The 27,422-nt window shown below is 39.8% G+C and overlaps 1 protein-coding gene across 5 annotated transcripts in view; it reads left to right on the plus strand.

The window, feature by feature from the left end:
* The window catches only part of Noc3 (Nucleolar complex protein 3), a 504,473-nt gene that overhangs the window by 24,062 nt on the left and 452,989 nt on the right, over positions 1-27,422 (plus strand). For all 5 annotated transcript variants that reach the window (XR_011018581.1, XR_011018582.1, XM_068228554.1 and 2 more), the window contains exon 2: positions 26,689-26,960. Coding sequence is in view for 3 of the 5 variants with exons in the window: in XM_068228554.1 (XP_068084655.1) it covers positions 26,689-26,960 (272 nt within the window). In the remaining 2 variants the exon portion in view is untranslated. The remainder of the gene's footprint in view (positions 1-26,688; positions 26,961-27,422) is intronic.

Below are 27,422 nucleotides of genomic sequence, written 5' to 3' on the forward strand. Positions count from 1 at the left end.
GAGATGACTCCTGAACGGCTGCTATAAAATCATCATATGACTCAGGACATGGATGTATTTTAAACACAAGTCTGTCTAGTGCCTCAGAATTGTATCACGTTCTGAATAGAACTATTTGTGGTCTTACGGATGCAATAGGTCTGTGTTGTGGCATTGTGAAGCTGTTTCTTCAGTGCTGAAAATCAGATCAGGATTGTTTCCTCATTACCAGCATCTACTGTTGAAAGATGGTTGTAATTTACTGCCCACTGCATTACACCTTCACCATTTTTATCATCCTGGTCATATCTCCAAACATTGCTATGGCTAAGTTTTCTGATTCTGGATATTAGTTGCTTTCTTAAAGATGAATTTTGCATTATGTGGTTTGTATACCGATGTGACTACACAGTTGTTCAGTTCAATACACAGGATTTTAGTATTATCCTCCTCATTACATGCTACAGAAAGCACCGATAAGCCATGTTTAACAAATACTGTACTACCATATTACTGATGGGGTCTTTCAGTTACAAGGTTCATGCCTTGTATCTTAAGTCTCTATGATGTGTGTCCCTATGGGTCTCCTGGATAAACAATATATCACACTGAAATTCTTGACACAGATTATGGAGGAGTTCCTCTTTCGGTTCAGTTATTCCTTCTATATTTACTGAAATAATATTCAAAGTTGGTCTTGAAAAAGACCTTTTGTACAAGAATTGATCATCTCTACAATTGCTTCTGGATTTGAAAGGATCTTCCATCAGCACATTTTGTAATATAGTCTGACATTGCCCAGGGTACGCCCGATTGCTACTCATCATATAGTAATTGTATAATAGCAACCTTTCTAATGCAACATTCGACGACGAAGAGATCGCTATTCTGTCTAAAGGCCCAAAACACAATTGGCCTAATTACAATCCATCAAATGTTGCTAAAAAACTAATAATAGAAACAGAAATGGCGATCAAAAAGATGCCTCACGATATACAGGACAAGCTCAGACACGAAGCCAATAAACAAATTAAGAAAACCTTTATATCACCTACTCCGAACATAACCAAATCACAACTTGAAAACAGGAAAAAGATCATTCAACTCAAAAATAAAATAAAAAATACTCATACCATCGTTACGAAGGCAGATAAAGGAAATACTACTGTAATAATGGACGAAACAGAATACGTATCCAAAACAAATTTTTTTTTTTTTCACAGATAGTATTTTTACAATAATCAATAAAGATCCAACTCAAGCTATCCAACGGCAGCTAAAACAGATTCTGCAAAATACATCCTTTCTCCTAACGGACAGCGAAGAAAGCAACCTTATAAACATGAACCCAGGATTACCTACCGTAAAAGCTCAGCCTAAAATACATAAAACTGACGTCCCCATACACCCTATTGTAAACTATGGACCTAGTCCCCTGTATAAAATAGCACAATTCATTCAGCAATTCCTTAAAAAACATTACACTTTTCAGTCAAAAAAATCTATAAAGAACACAGTACAACTTATCAAACGGCTAGATGATTTTGCACTTCAACCATATCACTCTTTACACTCATTTGACATCACTAACATGTATACAAGTATCAAACCAGAAAAACTCTTGCATATTATTCCTAAAAATTTACGCACCCACAGTCAACTTAGCCAACAAGAAATTTCTGACTTCATGTCTATTTTGAAGCTTTTAATCAGTAATAATTACTTCACATTTGATAAAACAATATACAAGCAGGACGGACTAGCCATGGGCTCACCTGCATCCGGCATCCTAGCAGAAATATACCTAGATTTCTTAGAATACACAAAAATAGACAGTAACGTAACCTTTAACAACATACATCTCTGGTCTAGGTATGTCGATGACGTATTCATCATAATCGACCAACGTTCCATAGACGCAGTTACTACTTTAGCACACTTAAACACTATCGATGCAGACATTAAATTTACATTAGAGTCCGAAGTCAACAAGACCATTAATTTCCTAGATCTTACTATCACTAGGCTCCTCTCTTCCTTCAAATATAAAATTTACAGAAAACCTACACATACTGCTACAACAATAAAACATGACTCCAGTCATCCCCTTAATCATAAACGGGCAACTTACAATAGTCCAGTATATCGAGCCTTCAACATACCTATGTCCAAATCAGACCTCATTAAAGAATTAAATACCATACGCAAGATAGCGTTCTATAACGGCTACAACAAGAGTTTTATAGAAAGTATAATTAGCAAGTTCAAACATCGCTCAAAATCTAACCTACTTAAAGAAACTACTAAATCAAAAACTTTTGCAGCCTTCACCTTTAACAACAACTTCCACCCAATTACAAACATATTTAAGAAACAGAATATCAACATCTCTTTCAGAACCGATAATAAAAACCTAGACATTCTGTATAATTCTAACTCAATCAACACCTCCAACCCATTTGAAAAGTCAGGTGTATATAGATTTCATTGTAACAACTGCCTAGTACTTATCTCGGACAAACCGGTAGATCATTCAAAATTAGATCTACAGAACATGTAAATGCTATCAAATACCGAAGATTCTCTGCAGTAGGACAACATATAAATGACTACAAACACAAATTTCAAGGCTTACACCAAGACATAGACATCATCGAAAAAATAAACAAAGGCCCTGCACTTGATATAACAGAACAGTTCTATATATCACTTGATCAGTACTATAACCCTAATTATAATCTCAATGACCTCTCTGAAAACCTATGATCTTGTTTGACACGTTCATTAAAATTTTAAATAATCTAAAAATACCCAAAAATCAATCAGTCTTCAAAACAATACATAACACGCTCAAGTATTACCCCTACCGCCCTCCGCGCCCACCTGATTATAGTCCCGCTTCTGTTGCCCTTCCCCTCCCCCTCCCTCCCACTTAGAAACTCCGCCCTTCTCTGCACTTGTGCAGATCCGCCTTTACCCAGTTCAGGGCCCTGACTCAGCTTAAGTACGGGTGAAGATGCTTACAAAGCCTAAGCAAAACATGTCCCATTTTAACATATATGTAATATTTGTATCTTAAACTTAGATTGTAAAGTATTGGAATGGTGGTTTTTTAATAAATTTATTTGAAACTTTTATAATCTGTACTCCAAGACGGCTATCATAATGAGACTCATAACATGTAACCCTGGTGGGGTCCCACGGACCACCCAAGTACCCTCAGATACACCTCTCCTGCTGCCATGAGAGCAGTAGCCATGGTGATGGTTGTCCCAGAGCAGATATAGAGGCACTGTCCCATGATGGTTAGGCGGTAGAGTTACCGCACTTCAGCTCTCGCCGGAAAGCCTGGTGCTCCGGCACGCTGTTATGAAGGAGACTGGGTCAGATCAGAGTGGGCCTTTACCCCACGCCAGTATCACTCGCCAGATGTTATAACTCGGCTGCAGATGTCAGAAATGGCACTTAAACAGTAATTCACTTGGCGACAGAAATTGTTTTTATGGAGAGCGAGAGTTGTTTATTTTTCTAAGCTGCGGGTTCAGATGAGGATGAGTGCGTGAATTGGCTCAGTCTGGTGTTATTTGAAAATGCTCATATTTGTCAGCCCCGTGTCAGTAGATTTACTGATACGTAAAAGTTTCATCAGTAGCGAACTCACACTGCCAAAGAATATAAGGCGCAAGGCATTATCGAAGACAGGTCTTGCTACATGGTGACCACAACGTCATTTGCTGTAATCGATAACAGATATAGATTTTTATCGATTGTCTTAAAGATTGCGGAACTGAATACACGTACTTCCAGTACACATTGCGCATCTATTTGCGTGCATTTGTGTTGCTATCAAGCAACACCTGAAATTGAAACTACAATAGTCTAGATCTTGGAAGCATTTAAACGTTTCTGGTGATCTTTTTCGATAATATTTCACATTTTTCATACCCAATAGGGGTATATTTCGTGATTATTTGCTCAGTTCGCGCCATAAATCAGATTTTGTGATATTTCGTGAGCTCATTGTGCTAAAATATGGTATTTCAAGTATCTAGATGGTCATATATAGGTAAGAAAGAGGATATGAAAAAATTTGCGCGTATCGCTATTACCAAAAAAATAGGGCCCCTAATAATGACCCAAAACACACTGCTGAAATTAGGACATGCTTTAGAACACCTCCCCAGTCACCAGATTTAAATCTCATCAAACATCTTTTGGCTATGTTGAAGAGAAATATCCGTAGGCAACGTGTGGAACTTAAAAGTGTGATTCTGCAGGAATGGCAGAAAATCAGCCCGGACATGTGCAAGAAATTAGTATATTCAATGCGGTAACGATATCTGGCAGTTATAATGGCTAGGGGACATTCCACTAGATACTAACATGTTCCAGGAACCCTTTATGTTTTGTTTACTTCAAGTGTTCAATTTGCTTGTACGAATAGGAAAGTTACAAGATTATGGGCGTGCTTTTCTTTCTTGGAAGCCATATGATTTGTAAACATTGTTGTAAACAGATGTAGTAGATATATTTTCTGAAGACCTTATTGAATATGTGTTCAGTGAATGGAATCATTTTTCAGTTTATTATTTTCTGGCGTTGCGTTGTACTAACGCTAACAGCCCGTACGAATAGAATAGGTACATACTGTATAACGGCACATTCACGTCGCATCGATAGCATACTTCACATTCACTCTTGTCAATTCCGGCAGTCCGAACGGGTCCCAGGCAACCTGTCAGGTTTAGGGAACCCCGGCTTTTGGTTTGCTATGACTAGCGTGCTCAGTATGTGTGCACTCTTGCTTCGCCGATGCTCAAAATAAGCTGCTTTGCTTGTTGCAGAGCAGCTTGGGGCAGGCAAGCCTGAAGTACATTTTGTACACCGTTAAATCCCACATAGTCTCAATAATTATACTGCTACAAAACTTTTATACCTTTTTCGTCGCGTGTTTACATGGCATACAGCAACAAATTTGTCACTTTATTACACCTTATATAAACTGTTAATAACCTAAATAAGTACTTTACTGCGAAGAGAAAGAGCATTGCAATTAACATTTACTATAATTATTTTCATAACTTTTATCATAAAATAAACAGGAATTCCTAAAACTATTGAGATATATCAAATGAATCTAGCCTCTACATAAAGGTACAATTAAGCACACAATTAAAAACTGAAAGACATCAATAAATTAATACATATCATAAAATTAATAAAATATCATGCTTTATCTATCATAAAAACAAATTGAGTTTTATTTTAAACTTTAATTTTTCCTATTTGGGTGGACTATTCTCTGGAATCAGCCAGATATTTCCAAGTTATCCTGGGCAAGGAAATCAGTAATCAAAGGACTTTGAAAACCAGTCTTTCACGCAGCTCTGTACTAGCACCAATCCTTTTCGATCTATATATTGCAGACATCCCTCATACTGTGAGCAGGAACTTTCTGTACTCTCACCAATACTGTTCAGTCTATATATTGCAGACATCCCTCATACTGTGAGCAGGAACTTTCTGTACTCTCACCAATACTGTTCAATCTATATATTGCAGACATCTCTCATACTGTGAGCAGGAACTTTCTCTACTCTCACCAATACTGTTCAGTCTATATATTGCAGACATCCCTCATACTGTGAGCAGGAACTTTCTGTACTCTCACCAATCCTTTTCAATCTATATATTGCAGACATCTCTCATACTGTGAGCAGAAACTTTCTGTACTCTCACCAATACTGTTCAGTCTATATATTGCAGACATCTCTCATACTGTGAGCAGAAACTTTCTGTACTCTCACCAATACTGTTCAGTCTATATATTGCAGACATCTCTCATACTGTGAGCAGGAACTTTCTGTACTCTCACCAATACTGTTCAATCTATATATTGCAGACATCCCTCATACTGTGAGCAGGAACTTTCTGTACTCTCACCAATACTGTTCAGTCTATATATTGCAGACATCCCTCATACTGTGAGCAGGAACTTTCTGTACTCTCACCAATACTGTTCAATCTATATATTGCAGACATCCCTCATACTGTGAGCAGGAACTTTCTGTACTCTCACCAATACTGTTCAATCTATATATTGCAGACATCCCTCATACTGTGAGCAGGAACTTTCTGTACTCTCACCAATACTGTTCAATCTATATATTGCAGACATCCCTCATACTGTGAGCAGGAACTTTCTGTACTCTCACCAATACTGTTCAATCTATATATTGCAGGCATCCCTCATACTGTGAGCAGGAACTTTCTGTACTCTCACCAATACTGTTCAATCTATATATTGCAGACATCCCTCATACTGTGAGCAGGAACTTTCTGTACTCTCACCAATACTGTTCAGTCTATATATTGCAGACATCCCTCATACTGTGAGCAGGAACTTTCTGTACTCTCACCAATACTGTTCAGTATATATATTGCAGACATCTCTCATACTGTGAGCAGGAACTTTCTGTACTCTCACCAATACTGTTCAGTCTATATATTGCAGACATCTCTCATACTGTGAGCAGGAACTTTCTGTACTCTCACCAATACTGTTCAATCTATATATTGCAGACATCCCTCATACTGTGAGCAGGAACTTTCTGTACTCTCACCAATACTGTTCAGTCTATATATTGCAGACATCCCTCATACTGTGAGCAGGAACTTTCTGTACTCTCACCAATACTGTTCAATCTATATATTGCAGACATCCCTCATACTGTGAGCAGGAACTTTCTGTACTCTCACCAATACTGTTCAGTCTATATATTGCAGACATCCCTCATACTGTGAGCAGGAACTTTCTGTACTCTCACCAATACTGTTCAATCTATATATTGCAGACATCCCTCATACTGTGAGCAGGAACTTTCTGTACTCTCACCAATACTGTTCAATCTATATATTGCAGGCATCCCTCATACTGTGAGCAGGAACTTTCTGTACTCTCACCAATACTGTTCAGTATATATATTGCAGACATCCCTCATACTGTGAGCAGGAACTTTCTGTACTCTCACCAATACTGTTCAATATATATATTGCAGACATCCCTCATACTGTGAGCAGGAACTTTCTGTACTCTCACCAATACTGTTCAGTCTATATATTGCAGACATCTCTCATACTGTGAGCAGGAACTTTCTGTACTCTCACCAATACTGTTCAATCTATATATTGCAGACATCTCTCATACTGTGAGCAGGAACTTTCTGTACTCTCACCAATACTGTTCAGTATATATATTGCAGACATCTCTCATACTGTGAGCAGGAGCTTGCTGTACTAGCACCAATACTGTTCAGTCTATATATTGCAGACATCTCTCATACTGTGAGCAGGAACTTTCTGTACTCTCACCAATACTGTTCAGTCTATATATTGCAGACATCCCTCATACTGTGAGCAGGAACTTTCTGTACTCTCACCAATACTGTTCAGTCTATATATTGCAGACATCTCTCATACTGTGAGCAGGAACTTTCTGTACTCTCACCAATACTGTTCAGTATATATATTGCAGACATCTCTCATACTCTGAGCAGGAACTTTCTGTACTCTCACCAATACTGTTCAGTCTATATATTGCAGACATCCCTCATACTGTGAGCAGGAACTTTCTGTACTCTCACCAATACTGTTCAGTCTATATATTGCACACATCCCTAATATTGGATCACCCTGACATTCCAAGTGCAATATCTGGCAGGTTAAAGTCCAGACATCCAGCAATAAAATCTGCTGTTGAACTTTTCAATAAGGGCTTCAGTATAAATGATGGAAGGTGTTACCGTGTTTTTGTGGATCACAGAGGTGAAAGAAGGTGCGGGCATGAATGGGTCACGGAAAGGCAATCACAAGATTGATTTAAAACTTTAAAATTATGGTTATATTTCTTTGTATGGTATCTTTTTTTTCAAAAATAAGACTTTACAAAATTCATTTACAAAAGATCGTAAGATTGGATGACAATTTTAGAAAATCGAATAACAATTAATTAACAACTGTGAGCAGGACTTGGCTAAGCCTGGAGACAAACTTGATCCTGTTATTTTGATGTTTTTATATGGTTTATATTTTATATTTATTCGTGTATTATTTATGATTTCTATTGGATATTTTAATAGGGTTTGTTAATGATATCCATTGCAGAGGACTGTATAGCGATATTTTAAGTGTTACTTACGTTTTTGGTATTGTGTTTACGAGCGTGGTAACCATATGCTGCGTTACTATGTGTGACCGTGTGCTAAAAGGTTATGTTATTGATATATAGTCAACGCTTTTCTGTGTTATGGATTCATTTGCACGGTTGGTTCGTAGTTTATATATATTTTTAAGGTTCTTTCAGATGCTTTACGATGTCTACGATAATCTGTGGTACTATCTTTCACTTGGTGCTTATGATAATTGTTTATATGATTGCTACGAAGTGAGTAACGAGGTATTATTTGACTTTTTTTATGTGAAGCTTTCCCTAAGGGTATTTTTGATCAGTTTTTGGCGTTCATTCGTTATTAAAGTCATAGCTTTTTTGTGTTTTTTTTCTAATATGTGATTTTACAGTGAAGTTTTGATGGCATTTTATAGTAACAAATCTTAATGTTAGGGAACGCACATTGTGTGCACGCCTGGTGGTTGTATTACACAGTCTACGTATAGTGTTATATTAATCTCAGTTTAATCATACAGACTTGGCAGTTAATAAATTATAAGAGCATAAGCTGATAAGAACAATCAAATTAACAAATCGCAAAGCTTGTTAACATCATATTACATTTTATGACATGGAAATGGAATTCGTTAAAGCCGGTAATGAAGCAGTGGTTGTAGATCATATTGCAAGCTCCCAAAATAATTTAAGTTTGAATGGGAAACCACGATCACCCTGTCCCCACTGCGGCAAACACTACGCACATAAGTTGATCTCGTCCTGATGATAATAGTACAGAGACAGCCTACCATAAACCACTCTGCCGCTTCACAAGGTGATGAAACATACAACCAACAAGGCTAGTCACCTCTCTGTCAACACGCGCTACATTGCTAATTCCACATCTAAGGCTTTATTGAACACCCTGTTTATTGAATCTACGCTAAACAGCTCACGATTACAATCTATTACAAGGGTCTGATGTAGTCTATGTATAAACGCTCCATGGGGCGAGATGCTTGATGCGATGACAACAACCCTAGCTTAGTAGACAAGGTGGGCTTACTAAGCAAGCAAGATTTACATGTATTAACCATTTTTCTGATTTCACCATCCATACTCTTCCAAATAAACATCTCTGATTTTCTAACGAGTTTTGAAGATGACTGATTGCCCCTCTGATGGGGTCTCATGATAGTATTTGATCATAGGCACAAGCACAGCTGGAACAACTACTTTCATCTTCTGATCATGCCTCGAAGGGCAATACAAAACCCCATTCCTCAACACATAAGGGATCACATGTTCCCCAGAAGAAAGAGTTTCCATTATAGGGGCCAGCACTGGATCTTCTCATTGATATTTCTCAATATCACGAAATAACATAGGGGCATCAGTGAGAATAGCACTAACACTAGAAGGTATGGGCATGGGAGGAGAAGAACTATCCTCCTGTTCACTGGTCTCAACATCACTAGAAAACATACGGCTTAGTCCATCTGCGACCACATTTTCGAACTGGAAAGAAGAAATTCTGATAGCGCAACGGGCGATACGTCCTGTACAACGAGGCCTAGCTAAAACCCAACTTAAAGCTTGGTTGTCTGTCTCTAATTCAAATTTGACATGTTCCAGATAAAGGCACAACTTCTCCAGGGCAATCAAGTCTGCCAAGCCTTCTAATTCGTAGATGGAATACTTGGCTCCTTGAGCTGATAAAGTCCTAGATACATAGGCGATATGCTGCCATCCGAGTTCCGTTTCCTGTAGGAGGACAGCGGCAACCGTAGATGAAGAGGCAATGAATTTCTTGGAGAAATCAGGCATGACTGATACAGGGGCATTACAAAGAGCTAGTTTGAGATCTTCGAAAGCAGCCTGCTGCGATGGCCCTCATTCGAACTTGACACCTTTCCTACGAAGTAGGTTCAGGGGCGCAGCTCTATTAACAAAGTTAGGAATAAATTTGCTGAAGAAATTCACCATGCCTATGAACCTAGCAATTCCTTTGATGTCCATAGGAGGCTTGAAGTCACGAATAGCCTGTGTTCTAGAATGGTCGTTTGATACACCATTGGGCGACACAATGACATAGGAGGTTTAGCAAAAGCTACCTTAGATAGTTTGACAGTCAGCCCAGCCTTACGAAGGCGATTGAGGACTTCTTCAGATGATCTAAGTGCTCTTCGAAGGTCTCCGAAAACACGACAACATTATCAAGATAATGATGAAGATATTCAAACTTGATGTTGGACAAGACAAGCAGTCTAGTAAGGAGAGCTGCGCCTGTGGGGAGGCTGAAAGGCACGCGGTTGTACTCATAGAAGTTCCAATCTGTGGCGAAAGCCGTTAAATGTTTCGATTCCACTGCCAGAGGGATTTCATAAGGTCTAAGATGGCGAAGAACTTAGCCTTACGGAACCATGAAAAACAATAATGAAGATCAGGTAGGGGCAAAGATTGTAACACAACATTACGGTTTAAAGCCCTGTAATCAATAACAGGTCTGAAACCACCTTGAGGTTTAGGTACAAGAAAAATTGACTATGAATACATTGACATTGAAGGTCGAATGATACAATCTTTTAAGATCTGATCGATGATTTCCTTAGGGGCTTTCATTTTTGGTGGAGATAGCCCATAAGGAGGAAACCTAACTGGGATTGAATCGGTTAGCTCTGTCTTATATTCAATAAGGTCAGCGACGCCAAGGGTATCTGAAAATACGTCAGGAAAAGACTGACTCAACCTTCTAATACTTACAGCCTTGTCCTCAGGTAGATGCCTAAGATCTAACGACATTCACTCTGGGTAGGCAAAATAGATGCAAACGACACAGAATTACTTTTCAAAAGAGAATTTTAAGGTTACTAGCAAATTTGAAGGTGCACGACTTGCTCTGAAGATAGAACACAAGACCCGAATGAGACAAAATCGGCCCCCAATATTGCGAGGCAAGACAATTGTTTAGCTTCGAATAACTGAATTTTCCAAGTGAATTTTGAAATACAAACTTTAGCAAGGATGAAGCCTAAAATTTCCATTGGTGATGAATTTGCCAAAACACATTTAATGGACGTCGAACAATAGTCCGGAAATTTGCAACATGCTTTCAGATTGAGGTATCATTCTTCTGAAATAATGGAGCTAACGCTCCCTGAATCTAACAACGCTGTCACGGGTTCGTTATTTACTTCAATTTTGAGATATGGTACAAATCCTGGAGTCTCGGAAGCAATTTTAAGGCATTCCATAGGGCCCTCAAATGATAAATTAGACAAAGTTTTATGCTTGAAAGATTCGTTGCCTAATCTAACAGGGGCTGAGCCTTTGGACAGTGAACATTGTGACTTCTGGGTTAGTGGAGGCAGCACCAGAAGTTATGTGAAGTGCAATTCTTGGCTAGATGGGAAAACGAGCCGCATTTAAAGCAACCTGCTCCGTTCCTAGTTCCGCTCGATTTGACAAAGGTGTTCGGTTGATCCGCATGCATAAGGTTCGGCGAGGTGGTGGCTGAGAACTCTTGGATCACGGAGGGGGCTTCTTGGCGACTCGTAAAGTGTCAGCATACCTAACGCCTTCAGTTGACACTGCCATTGCCTCGAGTTGCGAGAAGGGTTGGAGCTGAGATGCAAAACATAGATATGACCTATAGGGCGGAGCGATTCCTTTTACATTTATCTGCACGATTTGGTCTTCTGGAAAATGAAGAGCAAATACCGTGGTATAAAACTTTATATCTTGAATAAAGTCGGCAAGGTTCTTGTCCAACCTCTGTACTCTAAAGTAGTACTTCTGAATCAGGGATGACATTGCTCTAGCAGGAATAAAGTTAGCCAAGACGTGGGCGTGAAAGTCTTCTACCGATCAATGTCGGAGAGGACGCCTAAAGAATATGGGTAAATAATTTGGAGTATTTGAGAATGAGACAAAGCAAAGACTAAAGCATGGTCTTGAAACTCGACTAAAAATCTTAGGAATGAAATCACCTCGTTAGTGGAATTTAGTTAGTGGAACTTGGAAATGCCTTTAAGCAACGTGGTTAATAGGTGAGGCAAACTGCTGAAACTGGGCGACATAATAGGGGATGGCATTGGAGGTCGAGAAAGCTCAAATACTGCGTTACTCATAAAGAAGGGCGGAAGTTGTCTTAGATGGTCAGACACTTGTTCCGTTGGGGCAGATGTTTGTTGAGTGGCAACTGATTTCTTACTCTCAATCGCCCTACTAGCTTCTTCCTCCGTAGACAAGTTTACCATAGGAACTTGGTTGCTTTTAGGAGCAGCGGCCCCGGACAACAATTGACTAACCCTATTAGACATATCAGACAGGTGTTCCAATAGATTACTCACTTCCTTAGCATAATCATTCTTCAATTTTAGAGACAGTAGGTCCCTACCCTGAACTCGTAGGTTTGTTAGCCGAAGGGTCACTTGCTTCAAAAGAACTAACTACAGAAGCTAGCTCGGTATTGTCCGTGATCTTGAACGGAGCCTCATCGTCTTTCTCCCCAAATACCGGGGTACAAATAGGAAGTTTTAAGGATTCCTTAAGTTTGGCGATATCTACCACAACCGTGCCTCCAGATTGGACCTTCCTAATTAGAAGCTCATGAATCAATTCCTCCTTGCGCAAGAACCCGGGTGCAAGGACTTCACGAGAACCAGACATGTTGATAGAAAAACTTACCAATTTTGAAAATTTCCAGCAACCAAGAAAATTTTTTCAGTTTGGAACGATATCTATGTTTAGCCGTCAAATGGGGCTTTATCCAGACCCATTCAACCACACTCTGCTACCACTTGTTACCGTGTTTTTGTGGATCACAGAGGTGAAAGAAGGTGCGGGCATGAATGGGTCACGAAAGGGCAATCAGAAGATTGAATTAAAACATTAAAATTATGGTTATTTATTTCTTTCTAAGGTATCTTTTTTCATTTTTCCAAAAACAAGACTTTACAAAATTCAGGTTCAAAAGATCATGAGATTGGATAACAATTTTAGAAAATTAGTAGTATAATTGGATGGTTCTGCGGCCACCGCCACCGCGGGCTCCCAGAGGCCACCTCCATCGCCACCACAGCCAGAGGCCTCCCAGAAGCCTCCTCCACCACCACCACAGCCAGAGGTCTCCTCCACCACCCGCGGGAAATTTGAATTTGTAAACAAAGCCACGTGCTTTTTGACAGCTATCATCGACAACAACGCATCGCTAACCTCAGTACTGCCATCTTGACGGGCCTAAACCTCAGTAGTGCCAACTTAACCTAACTAGCGTGAGATAAACAAATCCACATGCTTTTTGACAGACAACAACGCATCGCTAACCTCAGTACTGCCATCTTGACATGCCTAAACCTCAGTAGTACCAACTTAACCTAACTAGCGCGTAGTAAACAAAGCCACGTGCTTTTTGACAGCTGTCATCCGCCATCTTTAAACTACAGAGCACCGTGCTGCCCTCTTTATCGCAGTAGCTGCAAATTCGTCACCTGTCATCGGCAGTGCTGCCATCTTGGCGGGCCTAAACCTTAGTGCTACCAACTTAACCTCTGTGGATCAGCGGTAGAGTGCCGGCCTCCGGATCCCAAGATAGCGGGTTCAAACCCGGCAGAGGTAGTCGGATTTTTGAAGGGCGGAAGAAAGTCCATTCGACATTCCATGTCGTACGATGTCGGCATGTAAAAGATCTCTGGTGACACATTTGGTGTTTACCCGACAAAATTCATTAAATCTCAGCCATAGATGCCCTAGAGAGTTTCGGTTTACTCGGTCTGCCATCTAGTGGGGGCCTAGAGTAAAACGGAACGTCGAAATTGACGAGCAGACAGCCAGTTGGCGTCAAATTGAAATGTCTGCACACGGTAGCTGAGGCCATACGATTATTATTATTATTATTAACCTCACTAGCGTGAGATAAACAAATCCACGTGCTTTTTTGACAGCTGTCATCCGCCATCTTTAAACCACAGAGCACTGTGCTGCCCTCTTTATCGCAGTAGCTGCAAATTCGTCACCTGTCATCCGCAGTGCTGCCATCTTAACGGGCCTAAACCTTAGTGCTACCAACTTAACCTCACTAGCGCGAGATTAGAATCGGTAAACAAATCCACGTGCTTTTTTGACAGCTGTCATCCGCCATCTTTAATCTATAGAGCACAGTGGTGCTCTCTTTAGCTACTTACCTTTGAAATGTGGTGGCGGATAATTTGAAAAATGCTTTTTGACAGCAGCCATCTTTAATCTAGAGAGCACCGTGCTGCCCTCTTTAGCTAGATACCTTTGAAATGTGGTGGCAGGCAATTGCACACGACAGCAGCCATCTTTAATCAAGAGAGCACCGTGCTGCCCTCTATGTGGTGGCGGCAATTTGAAAAATTCTACATGCTCTTGTTTGGAAACAAACTCACGCGCTTTTTTGACAGCCGACATCCGCCATCTTTAATCAACAGAGCACAGTGCTGCCCTCTTTAGCTAGATACCTTTGAAATGTGGTGGCGGCAAATTCCACGTGCTCTTGTTTGGAAACAAAGCTATGTGCTTTTTTGACAGCTGACATCCGCCATCTTTAATCTATAGAGCACAGTGCTGCCCTCTTTAGCTACTTACCTTTGAAATGTGGTACGTCACAGCTGTCATCCGCAGTGCTGCCATCTTAACGGGCCTAAACCTTAGTGCTACCAATTTAACCTTACGAGCGCGAGATTTGAATCGGTAAACAAATCCACGTGCTTTTTTGACAGCTGTCATCCACCATCTTTAATCCATAGAGCACAGTGGTGCACAACGGAGCATTGTTAACCTCACTCTTGTCATCTTTACGACAGTAAACCTCAAGGCTGCCACCTTATGCATGTTGTAGCGCGGAATTTATAATCCAACAACAGAACATTGCTAAACTCTCTGCTATCATCTTGAAAAGTTCAGTGTTCAAAACACTAGTTCGAAAAACGTAACTCATCGCACCTCGGCGATTTTATTAGGTAAGACGTAACCCCTAGGTTACATTGCTTGTTCTGAACATGAAACCATTTACAAATAAAGATTAATTTTCTACACTTAACAAAGTACAAGCGTTCTTGCTGATGGCGATCGATGAGGTTGTTGCTCCTTTAGCCCTTTTGCCCATTAGCCCTACAAGGAATGTGCGGTAAACTAATCTTCTTAGAACAAAGGTATCCCCTGACATGTTCTAAACACATGTAGTATCGAGTACAGTGTTCGGTTCTACTTATTTAGTGTTTTAAACACTTCAATCAATGTTCTGATCACATGATAAAGTTAACGGCATAGAGTGCAGTTTTCGATTCCAGCCTTGTTACGTTTCTTCTGTGATTTGCAAGTCTAAACATGCTTAATGACGTCATCACTGCAGCACGTGCTTACTCTAGCTATTCCGATGCAGGTTTAAACTTGTTCGATAGAGCTATGCCTTGACATAAGAGGAGGCCTTAACAGCTTATGAAAAAGCACGTCGAATTTTTCAAATTACCCGCCACCACATTTCAAAGGTATGAGGTTTAGTGCTGTAAAAATACCTGCACGATGCAAAGCTAGCTTTCTTCATCAGAGCAGCCACCATCTTGTGTAAGCACCTCTAGGCCGTATCATAAGCAGCTGTGTATAGTCATCGCCTTGTCGCTGCTACCTCCCGCAAGCACCCCTAGGGCGTCTCATAAGAGCAGCAGTCATTTTGTGCAAGCGCTCTTAACCTGTCTCATAAGAAGCTATGTAAAGCCGCCATCTTGTAGAAATAGATAGCTGCCAATGCCAAAGGGCCTAAGTAGGAATCGAACCGTCGATCTCATCATTAGACTATGTTTTTCTTGTTCCTGATACTGCAAACCTAGGTATCAGGTAGAAAAATTTTGTCCGTTTTCGAGATATTTAACATTTTGCATTTAAGCCCCAAATGTAATGAATCGAACCTGCACGGTACGTTATACTCTCTACCATAGCTAGACCTGATCATGTTACGAAGACTTGCTTCATTACAAGCTGAAACAGAGCTAATGCCAAAGGGCCTAAGTTAGAACCGAACCGTTGATCTCATCATTAGACTATGTTTTTCTTATATCATGTTCCCCATACCGCGAACCGAGGTATTGGGTAGAAAAATTTTGTCCGTTTTGCTCTACGATGCACCGTTTTCGAGATATTTAACATTATGCATTTAAGCCCCAAATTTAATGAATCGAACTAGCACCACACGTTAGCCTCTAAGCTAGCTTTCTTCATAAGAGCAGCAACCATCTTGCGCAAGCACCCTTAAGGCGTCTCATAAGGAGTCGTGTATAGCCGCCATCTTGCGCAAGCATCCTTAGGGCATCTCTAGCCATCTTGTGCAAGGATCCTTAAGCCGCCTCATAAGAGCAACCGCCATCTTGCGCAAGCATCTCTAGGGTGTCTCATAAGGAGCCTTGTATAACCGCCATCTTGCGCAAGCATCCCAAGGGCATGTCATAAGAACCTATGTATAGCGGCCATCTTGTGCAATTAGCGTCGAGAGATGGCTGATGTAGAATTTCTTTTTTAATTATCCGCCACCATATTTCAAAGGTATGTACCTAAAGAGTGTAGCACTGAGCTCTATAGATTAAAGATGGCGGATGACAGCTGACAAAAAGCGCGTGAGTTTGTTTACGTGGAATTTTTCAATTTGCCGCCACCACATTTCAAAGGTATCTAGCTAAAGATGGCAGCACGGTGCTCTCTTGATTAAAGATGGCGGATGACAGCTAACAGAACTTTTCAAATTGCCCGCTACTACAGAGAGCAGCACGGTGCTCTGTAGATTAAAGATGGCGGATGACAGCTGACGAAATTGCACGCATGATAGCAACACAGTGCTCTATTGATTAAAGATGATGGATGACAGCTGTCAAAAAAGCACGTGGCTTTGTTTACTAAACAAGAGCACATAGAATTTTTCAAATTGCCGCCACCACATTTCAAAGGTATCTAGCTAAAGATGGCAGCACGGTACTCTCTTGATTAAAGATGGCGGATGACAGCGAACAGAACTTTTCAAATTGCCCGCTACTACATAGAGGGCAGCACGGTGCTCTGTAGATTAAAGATGGCGGATGACAGCTGACGAAATTGCCCGCATGATAGCAGCACAGTGCTGTATTGATTAAAGATGGTGGATGACAGCTGTCAAAAAGCACATGGCTTTGTTTCCAAACAAGAGCACATAGAATTTTTCAAATTGCCGTCACCACATTTCAAAGGTATCTAGCTAAAGATGGCAGCACGGTACTCTCTTGATTAAAGATGGCGGATGACAGCGAACAGAACTTTTCAAATTGCCCGCTACTACATAGAGGGCAGCACGGTGCTCTGTAGATTAAAGATGGCGGATGACAGCTGACGAAATTGCCCGCATGATAGCAGCACAGTGCTGTATTGATTAAAGATGGTGGATGACAGCTGTCAAAAAGCACATGGCTTTGTTTCCAAACAAGAGCACATAGAATTTTTCAAATTGCCGTCACCACATTTCAAAGGTAACTAGCTAAAGAGCGCAGCACTGAGGTTTGTGATGCAAGATGGCGGATGACAGCTGTCAGAGAAAAGCACGTGAGTTTGTAAAGCACGTGGAATTTGCCACCGCCACAAAGAGGGCAGCACGGTGCCCTCTTGATTAAAGATGGCTGCTGTCACGTGGAATTGCCTGCCACCACAGGTATCTAGCTAAAGAGGGCAGCACGGTGCTCTCTGGATTAAAGATGGCTGCTATCAAAAAGCATTTTTCAAATTATCCGCCACCACATTTCAAAGGTAAGTAGCTAAAGAGGGCACCACTGTGCTCTATGGATTAAGGATGGTGGATGACAGCTGTCAAAAAAGCACGTGGATTTGTTTACCGATTCAAATCTCGCACTAGTAAGGTTAAATTGGTAGCACTAAGGTTTAGGCCCGTTAAGATGGCAGCACTGCGGATGACAGCTGTGCCGTACCACATTTCAAAGGTAAGTAGCTAAAGAGGGCAGCACTGTGCTCTATAGATTAAAGATGGCGGATGTCAGCTGTCAAAAAAGCACATAGCTTTGTTTCCAAACAAGAGCACGTGGAATTTGCCACCACCACATTTCAAAGGTATCTAGCTAAAGAGGGCAGCACTGTGCTCTGTTGATTAAGGATGGCGGATGACGGCTGTCAAAAAAGCGCGTGAGTTTGTTTCCAAACAAGAGCATGTAGAATTTTTCAAATTGTCGCCACCACATAGAGGGCAGCACGGTGCTCTCTTGATTAAAGATGGCTGCTGTCATGTGGAATTGCCTGCCACCACATTTCAAAGGTATCTAGCTAAAGAGGGCAGCACGGTGCTCTCTAGATTAAAGATGGCTGCTGTCAAAAAGCATTTTCCAAATTATCCGCCACCACATTTCAAAGGTAAGTAGCTAAAGAGAGCACCACTGTGCTCTATAGATTAAAGATGGCGGATGACAGCTGTCAAAAAAGCACGTGGATTTGTTTACCGATTCTAATCTCGTGCTAGTGAGGTTAAGTTGGTAGCACTAAGGTTTAGGCCCGTTAAAATGGCAGCGCTGCGGATGACAGGTGATGAATTTGCAGCTACTGCGATAAAGAGGGCAGCACAGTGCTCTGTGGTTTAAAGAAGGCGGATGACAGCTGTCAAAAAAGCACGTGGATTTGTTTATCTCACGCTAGTGAGGTTAAGTTGGTAGCACTGAGGTTTAGGCCCGCCAAGATGGCAGCACTGCCGATGACAGGTGACGAATTTGCAGCTACTGCGATAAAGAGGGCAGCACGGTGCTCTGTAGTTTAAAGATGGCGGATGACAGCTGTCAAAAAAGCACGTGGCTTTGTTTACTACGCGCTAGTTAGGTTAAGTTGGTACTACTGAGGTTTAGGCCTGTCAAGATGGCAGTACTGAGGTTAGCGATGCGTTGTTGTCTGTCAAAAAGCATGTGGATTTGTTTATCTTGCGCTAGTTAGGTTAAGTTGGCACTACTGAGGTTTAGGCCCGTCAAGATGGCAGTACTGAGGTTAGCGATGCGTTGTTGTCGATGATAGCTGTCAAAAAGCACGTGGGTTTGTTTACAAATTCAAATTTCCCGCGGGTGGTGGAGGAGACCTCTGGGAGGCCTCTGGCTGTGGTGGTGGTGGAGGAGGCCTCTGGGAGGCCTCTGGATGTGGTGGCGGTGGAGGTGACCTCTGGGAGCCCGCGGTGGCGGTGGCCTCAGAACCATCCAATTATACTACTAAAATTGAATAACAATTAATATTGCAGGTTATAATTTTTTTTTTGTGTGTGTCCATATTGAAGATCTAATTGTGATACGAATTCTTGTAATTTTGATAAATACAACCTATTCAATACAATAAAAACGTAATAAAAACTTACATATTTATTAAGTTTTTGATATGGTACATGTCTCCTTTTTTGTGAGCATCATCAGCCAATTATCATTTACTTAAGGTTATATAAGATCATGAATCTATTCTATTGGATTAAATTATGCTTGTAAACCTGATTGACAAATCTTATAATATTTTACAAGTCACATAACAATAAAATGATGTCTTTAAGTTAGAACATATTTGTCTAAAATCTATCTAACATTTTGTTGACGAAACTCATCTGTTGAACATCCTTTAAAATTATTTTTGAAAACCTTTTGAGATCTGGCTAAATGTATTGTTTCAATGTTGCTTAGCTTGTATGATTGTTGTTGAAACTTCGTTGACTATATTAACAATTTTCTACAGTTGATAATTGCCTATGTTATGAACATTTAACTTGTTCTCGATGTTGCTGGAGTAACATTTATACAAAATGTATTGGCATTAATTTTATGTTGTCAGTACAACATTGTTAATGAAAAATTTGTTGGCGAATAAACACTTTCTAATGTGAGGTAGAATTTGAATGGTTCTCGTATGTTCCAAGTTGGACTTGTTGGCATATCTGTAATGAAAGATAAAAAGTATATGGTTATGGTTCTGATTATAATTCTGTATAAACTTCTTATCGAAAGAATTGTCACTTTTCTTTCTGCTGTGTAATTGTCTAATGTTACTCCTAGCCTCTTGAGAACTACTTGTTGTTCTGTTTGCACTCCTTGTTTTATATGGGTGAGTGTGGATGAGTTTACATTATGGCGGGGAGTGGGAAGGGGAAGTGAAGGTAGGCGGTGCATTGATAGCTGCAGTAGATTGTGGAGCGGACTGCCTAGGAGAAGTAAGGGGAGGAGTTGAGTTTGTTTGTGTCAATAATCCATTAACTTTTGTCCCCAATCACGAGAATAATTTGACATGTTATCGTCATATGATATTCTTTGTTAGATCTAGTAATGTTTTATGATTGCATGATATGTTATATGTGATTGTGTGACCAGCTGAAGATGACCTAGACCGAGCTCGATAGCTGCAGTCGCTGAAGTGCGGCCAGTATTGAGTATGATATAGATGTTGATTCCCATAGGGAACTTAAAATATTTGTCCTGAATGAGTAAATTTATAATACGAATATAATGGTCTGTTATTGGACATCATAAATTTCCCAGCTAACTCATTCTTGATTGCCTGCGTTTCGCCCTCGTGTGCTAAGTTGGTCTCGTCAGTTGGGTCTTAGCACACCTCCCAAGACGCAAGGCTTGTGCATACCGTGGAGGCCACTGCATAGGCTACCTGAAGCCACCAGCAGTGCCAATGCACTATGAGAGCTATGTCTCAACATCTATATCTTCTGATGGCCAGGCAGGCATCAATTTTTGGAAATGAGACAACTTTATCATCTACACAGCGCCATACTACAGTTTAATATCACAAGTCTTCAACAAGAAAGTTTCAATGTCATCTTAAGTAGCTACTAAGGTCCAGTTAACCTTATCTTCAATATGTAAATCAAGTTGCTTTTAGCCGAATTTCACTCGAACTTCGATACAGCAACTTTAGCCATAGACCTTCTTGTTATTATGTGGATAAGTACTAGTTTGTCCATTTTATAAAATAATTTAAATTACTAGTGTAATATCATACCAGCTTCAACCTTTTCTTCATAAACATTTTAAATGAAGTTTCAATTGTAAATTATTATTTAAGAACTCGTAACAATTTCTCACATTGTATAATACTCATTTCCAATCTTATATTCTCATTTTTATATTTTTTACCATGACAATCAGGATCCTGATTTTTTTTATCTTTGAGGTATGAGTGTAAAAAGGCTGATGCCCTTATAAAGGGCGAAACATGTCCGTTCAAATTTTAGTGTAATAAAATCTTAACTTTGGAAACTCAGTTGTATTGAAGAGGTTGATCCAAATAAATTTTGGTAATATCTTAAAACTGACATACCACTTAGTTGAACAGCTCGTCTCCTTTCTCCCAAGTCTTCCCAGCCCAAACTTTGCAAAATTTTTGTAACGCTACTCTTTTGTCGAAAATCGCCCAGAACAAATCAACCTACTTTACTTTGGATTTTTTCCAGTTCTTGAATCAAGTAATCCTGGTGAGGGTCCCATACACTGGAACCATACTCCAGTTGGGGTCTCACCAGAGACAAATATGCTCTCTCCTTTACATCCCTATTACAACCCCTAAATACTCACATAACCATGTGCAGAGATCTGTACCCTTTATTTACAATTCCATTTATGAGATTACCCCAATGAAGATCTTTCTTTATATTAATACCTAGGTATTTACATTGATCCCCAAAGGGAACTTTCACCCCATCAACACAGTAATTAAAACTGAGAGGACTTTTCCTATTTGTGAAACTCACAACCTGACTTTTAACCCCGTTTATCAACATACCATTGCCTGCTGTCCTTCACAACATTATCGAGGTCATTTTGCAGTTGCTCACAATCTTGTAACTTATTTATTACCCTGTACAGAATAACATCATCTGCGAAAAGCCTTATCTCTGATTCAACTTTTTTACACATCATTGATATATATAAGGAAACATAAAGGTCCAATAATACTGCCTTGAGGAATTCCCCTCTTTTTACTGGGACAGATAAAGCTTCACCTACTCTAATTCTCTGGGTTTTATTTTCTAGAAACAGAGACACCCATTCAGTCACTCTTTTGTCAAGTCCAATTGCACTCATTTTTATCAAATGCCTTAGACAGGTCAATCGCTATACAGTCCAATTGACCTCCTGAATCCAGGATATCTGCTATATCTTGCTGGAATCCTACAAGTTGGGCTTCAGTGGAATAATCTTTCCTAAACCCAAACTGCCTTCTATCAAACCAGTTATTAATTTTGCAAACATGTCTAATATAATCAGAAAGAATGCTTTCCCAAAGCTCGCATACAATGCATGTCAAACTGACTGGCCTGTAATTTTCAGCTTAATGTCTATCACCCTTTTCTTTACATACAGGGGCTACTATAGCAACTCTCCATTCATTTAGTAAAGTTCCTTCACGCAAACAATAATCAAATAAGTACTTCAGGTATGGTACTATATCCCAACCCATTGTCTTTAGTATATCCCCCGTAACCTTATCAATTCCAGCTGCTTTTCTAGTTTTCAACTTTTGTATCTTACTGTAAATGTCATTGCTGTCATAAGTAAATTTTAATACTTCTTTAATATTAGTCACCTCCTCTATCTGGACATTATCCTTGTAACCAACCATCTTTACATACTGCTGGCTGAATACTTCTGCCTTTTGAAGATCCTCGTATACACACTCCCCTTGTTCATTAATGATTCCTGGAATGTCCTTCTTGGAACATGTTTCTGCCTTAAAGTACCTATACATACTCTTTCCATTTTTCACTAAAATGACTATGGCCACCAATTATGCTTGCCATCATGTTATCCTTAGCTGACTTCTTGCTAGATTCAATTTCCAATTAAGTTCCTTCAATTTCTCCTTACTTCCACAGCCATTTTTAACTCTATTTCTTTTCAACCTGCACCTCCTTCTTAGTCTCTTTACTTCCCTGTTATAATATAGTGGATCTTTACCATTCCTTACCATCTTTAAAGGTACAAACCTATTTTCACATTCCTCAACAATTGCTTTAAACCCATCCCAGAGTCTGTTTACATTTTTATTTATCGTTTTCCACCGATCGTAGTTACTTATTAAAAACTCCCTCATGCCTGTTTTATCAGCCATATGGGACTGCCTAACAGTCCTAATTTTAATCTCTTCCTTTTTTTCACATTTATTTTTAATTACCACAAAAACAGCTTCGTGATCACTAATACCATGTGTTACTTCGGTTTCTCTATAGAGCTCATCTGGTTTTACCACCACCACATCCAGAATATTCTTCCCTCTATTTGGTTCCATCACTTTCTGAATCAGGTGCCCTTCCCATATTAACTTATTTGCCATTTGTTGGTCATGCTTGCTGTCGTTCGCATTACCTTCTCAATTGACTTTTGGTAAATTGAGACCACCCGCTACAATCACGTTCCTTTCCTTATCGTTTCCCACATAGCTGATTATCTTATTAAATAATTCTGAATCAGCATCTGCGTTACCCTTTCCTGGTCTTTACACTCCAAAGACATCAAGTTGCCTATTATCTTTAGAGATGAGCCTTACCCCTAGAATTTTTTGTTTGTCATCTTTAACTTTTTCGTAACTTACAAATTCTTCTTTCACGAGATTGAATACTCCCTCTCCTACCATTCCTATCCTATCTCTACGATACACCCTCCAGTTCGTGAAAAAATTTCTGCATCCATTATATCATTTCTCAGCCATGATTCAACTCCTATTACAATATCTGGTAAGTATATATCTATTAAATTACTTAATTCGATTCCTTTGTTTACAATACTTCTACAGTTGAGCACTAACAGTTTTGTCATCCCTACTTGATTTACAGTTCCCTGTTCCCTTAACACCGCTCCCTAGGCCACTCTGTTTCCCTGAATGTACCTCCCTATAACCCTTCTAAACAAATTTCCTAACTTACATATACCACTGCGGTTTAAGTGAAGGCCATCTGAACGCAGATCCCTCTAGAAATTTCACTCCCAATTTCCCACATACCCACTCCATAGTCTCATTTAAATCCCCAGTCACCTTCCAGTCAGTATCCCTCCTACACAGCATTCCACTGATAACAATCTCCGCTTCCTTAAACCTCACCCATGCTGCATTTACCAGATCCCACTCATCTCCAACTACGTTGGTACTTGTACCTGCTTGTCTTGCGTTGTTAGTACCAACGTGAAACACTACCACCTTTTCCTTTCCCTCCTCCTTCTCTTCTACTTTCCTCAACATCTGCCTCAACCTAATTCCTGGATAACACACTACCCTGGTACCCTTTCCTCCACACACTTTCCCGACATGTCTAACGATAGAATCCCCCATGACCAGAGCCACAACCCTACCCACCTTACTTGATTGGCTCCCCTCCTGATCAGTCCTATCTTTCCTGACAGCTGCAGAAGCTACTTCCTCCCCCCTTTTCTCCATCCCATGACCCTGTTCCACCTGTCTTTTCCTATCCACTACTCCACATTCCCTTTCCTACCTCTTCCCTTTCTCCTACTTCCACACTTTTCGGCAACAGTTCCCTGTTCCTCATCTTCCCTCGGTTGTTCTACCTGCAGTGACTCGTACCGATTTCTCACTGACACCTGTCCTGAATTTTGATCCTGAATGGAGCCCTTAGCCTGCAATCTCCTTTCCCTTAAAACATTAGACCACCTGTCTTCCACAATTCCCCCCTTTCCTTCCCATCCCTCTATTACACCTACTGTATCCTGTACATTGTTTAGAGGCCTACATTCCTTCCTGTTCTCAGAGAGAATCCTAATTATCTCCCTCAAGCTCTCCAACTCCTCCCTCATACTCCTTAATGCCTGGCCACACCCACAGTTCCTACACTTGCACTGCATAACCATTTTTTACTAAATAATGAAAAGAAAAGGAAAAATAAGATAACTTATTCTGTGCAAAATAAAAATGAAAGGAAGGAAATATTGTCTAGGTTAGTTCACAAAAGTTCACACGACAGTAAGTTATTTAATGTAGGCTACTACTACACTACAATACTACTTAATTGTACTATTTTTTATTCCTACAACATGCTAACACGATTAAAATTGCTGTTAATTGCTGGAAACAGAGAATAATACACAAGAATTACAGAATAAATTTCTTAACTGCAGTTAAGTCTACCCTGATTACAACATAATTGTAGTAAGAGAGTTACTACGGATAGGCCCACCACAGATACGTTACTATACTACACAAACATTTCACAGTAATAGAATAAACACACTACTTTCTAATAACATGCTATAATACACTACGATAATTTTAAACTACGTTCAGACGTATTCTAATTACAACAGGTTATTACCAAGCAAAAACAGAAAAGAAAATTACCATTAAAGTTCGAAATTTGCAAAACTACCTACTCAAAATTATAGAAGAGGCACTCTAATTTCTTATAAGTTACTATACTACACTGCAATAATGCTAAAACTATGTTCGGACGTATCCTAGCTTCTTACTAAGCACAAATAGAAATGAAAATTCCAATTAGGCCTAAATTTAGATATTCGCAAGAACTACCGGTTGGTGCTCAAAGATTACCAACAAAGTTAAACACGTGTACAGATTAATATTAGTACTACTTTGTCCTACTATGCTGGAATAGAAATCAAACCTGCCGTTTGCACAAAAATACACATGAATATAACAGGCAAGATACTATCTAATATACCGTATTTACACTACAATTCTCAACTGAAATGCGGTCATGTGATCTTGACAGATGGTGGATTACTATTATTTTCCCTACTCCGCAGGACGGAGAATATGAAAAATATAATGAAATATAAAAAATACTTTTATTAAATAGTTTGCTATCATTAGATGCAATGTTAATTTTAGGTTTGCTTCTTCATGGGAAGTAACACGTTTTATAGATAGATTTAATTTGTGAAGTGGATTTATATCTTTTCAAAAGTAAAAAGAAGTATTTCTGAGCATGAAAATGTTGCAAAGGGGGGGATATAACAATGATAACTTTATCAAGAATGACACTTCCAAAACAGTTCTCGTCCACCCATGTAATGCTGGGTAATACAATACTACACTTCCGAGCTCGATAGCTGCAGTCACTTAAGTGCGGCCAGTGGGAGATAGTGCGTTTGAACCCCACTGTCGGCAGCAAATGCTGTGCTGTACCTTAAGAAAGGCCATGGCTATTTCCTTTTCCTGTCCCATCATTGCCATAAGACCTATCTGTGTAGGTGCAACGTAAAGCAACTTGTAAAAAAAGGAAAGAAAACCCCTACATCTTATTGGATGAAATGTGCTTGAATTTATCAATTGATAAATTTCTAAGTTCTTGAAATCATGTAACTAGACTAGATAAAAATTAGGCAGGAAGTATGACACGTGAGTGACATCCTTACTAGCCCATATTCAGTTTATAGGGAAATTCCAAAGCAGGGGCCATATATTGTTTTTCTAGTTTGCAGGCTGCACAAGATTGTTTTTCATTACAAACGTATTGTCAGTATTCATGGTCAAGGCTTGTACTAACAAATGTTAAATTGTTTCAGAAAAAGGGAAAGAAGCAGCAGAAAGGTAGAGTTAAGAGAAACAGCCAAAAACAGACCAAACTCTCGAGTCAAGGCAAGGTGAAGAAGCTAAAAAGAATCAAAGCTCCTGATCGGAAACTGACAATGACGAAAGCTTGGGATCGGGAGGAGGACGAGGAGAGCATTCATGGGGAGGATATGCTGCATATGATGGAGGCTGAAGACGTGGAGTTCCTCAAGAAGGCGATCACTGATGGAAGGTACTCCATATTAGAACCACATCGTCCTAAAGAGTAAGTTAATATCTTTCTATTCTAGATGCAGCTGACTTGCAGTCTTTTGCATTAGTAATGCTCAGTGATAATAGGGCTTGTATTACTGTATTCATGTCTTCCTTTTAATTTCGATGGTCAGCAGTCACCACCTTCACCAGTTAGTTCATTACCGTGAAGACTGAACAATATTTGCAAGTTGGTCACATTCAACGTTGAGGGATTTGGCACCAAAAATGTGCATTCATTAATATGTTTTAGCCCATACTCTATATACAACATAAATGTTCAAAAATGATTCTATAACCTTTGTTATGTTCAATTTTTAGATAAAACTAATATTTCCAGAAATATTTGGAAGTTTGTGGAAAATGTTATCAATTAATATCTCCGTTATTATTCCTCATACAGTGAAGTGGCATCATTCACAAAAGATCAGAAATTATGTATGAGTGCAGGGTTATTCATGCCTTTGCTGGCAGG

The sequence above is a fragment of the Anabrus simplex genome, chromosome 7 (genome assembly GCF_040414725.1).
Source record: "Anabrus simplex isolate iqAnaSimp1 chromosome 7, ASM4041472v1, whole genome shotgun sequence".
Lineage (NCBI taxonomy): Eukaryota > Metazoa > Arthropoda > Insecta > Orthoptera > Tettigoniidae > Anabrus > Anabrus simplex.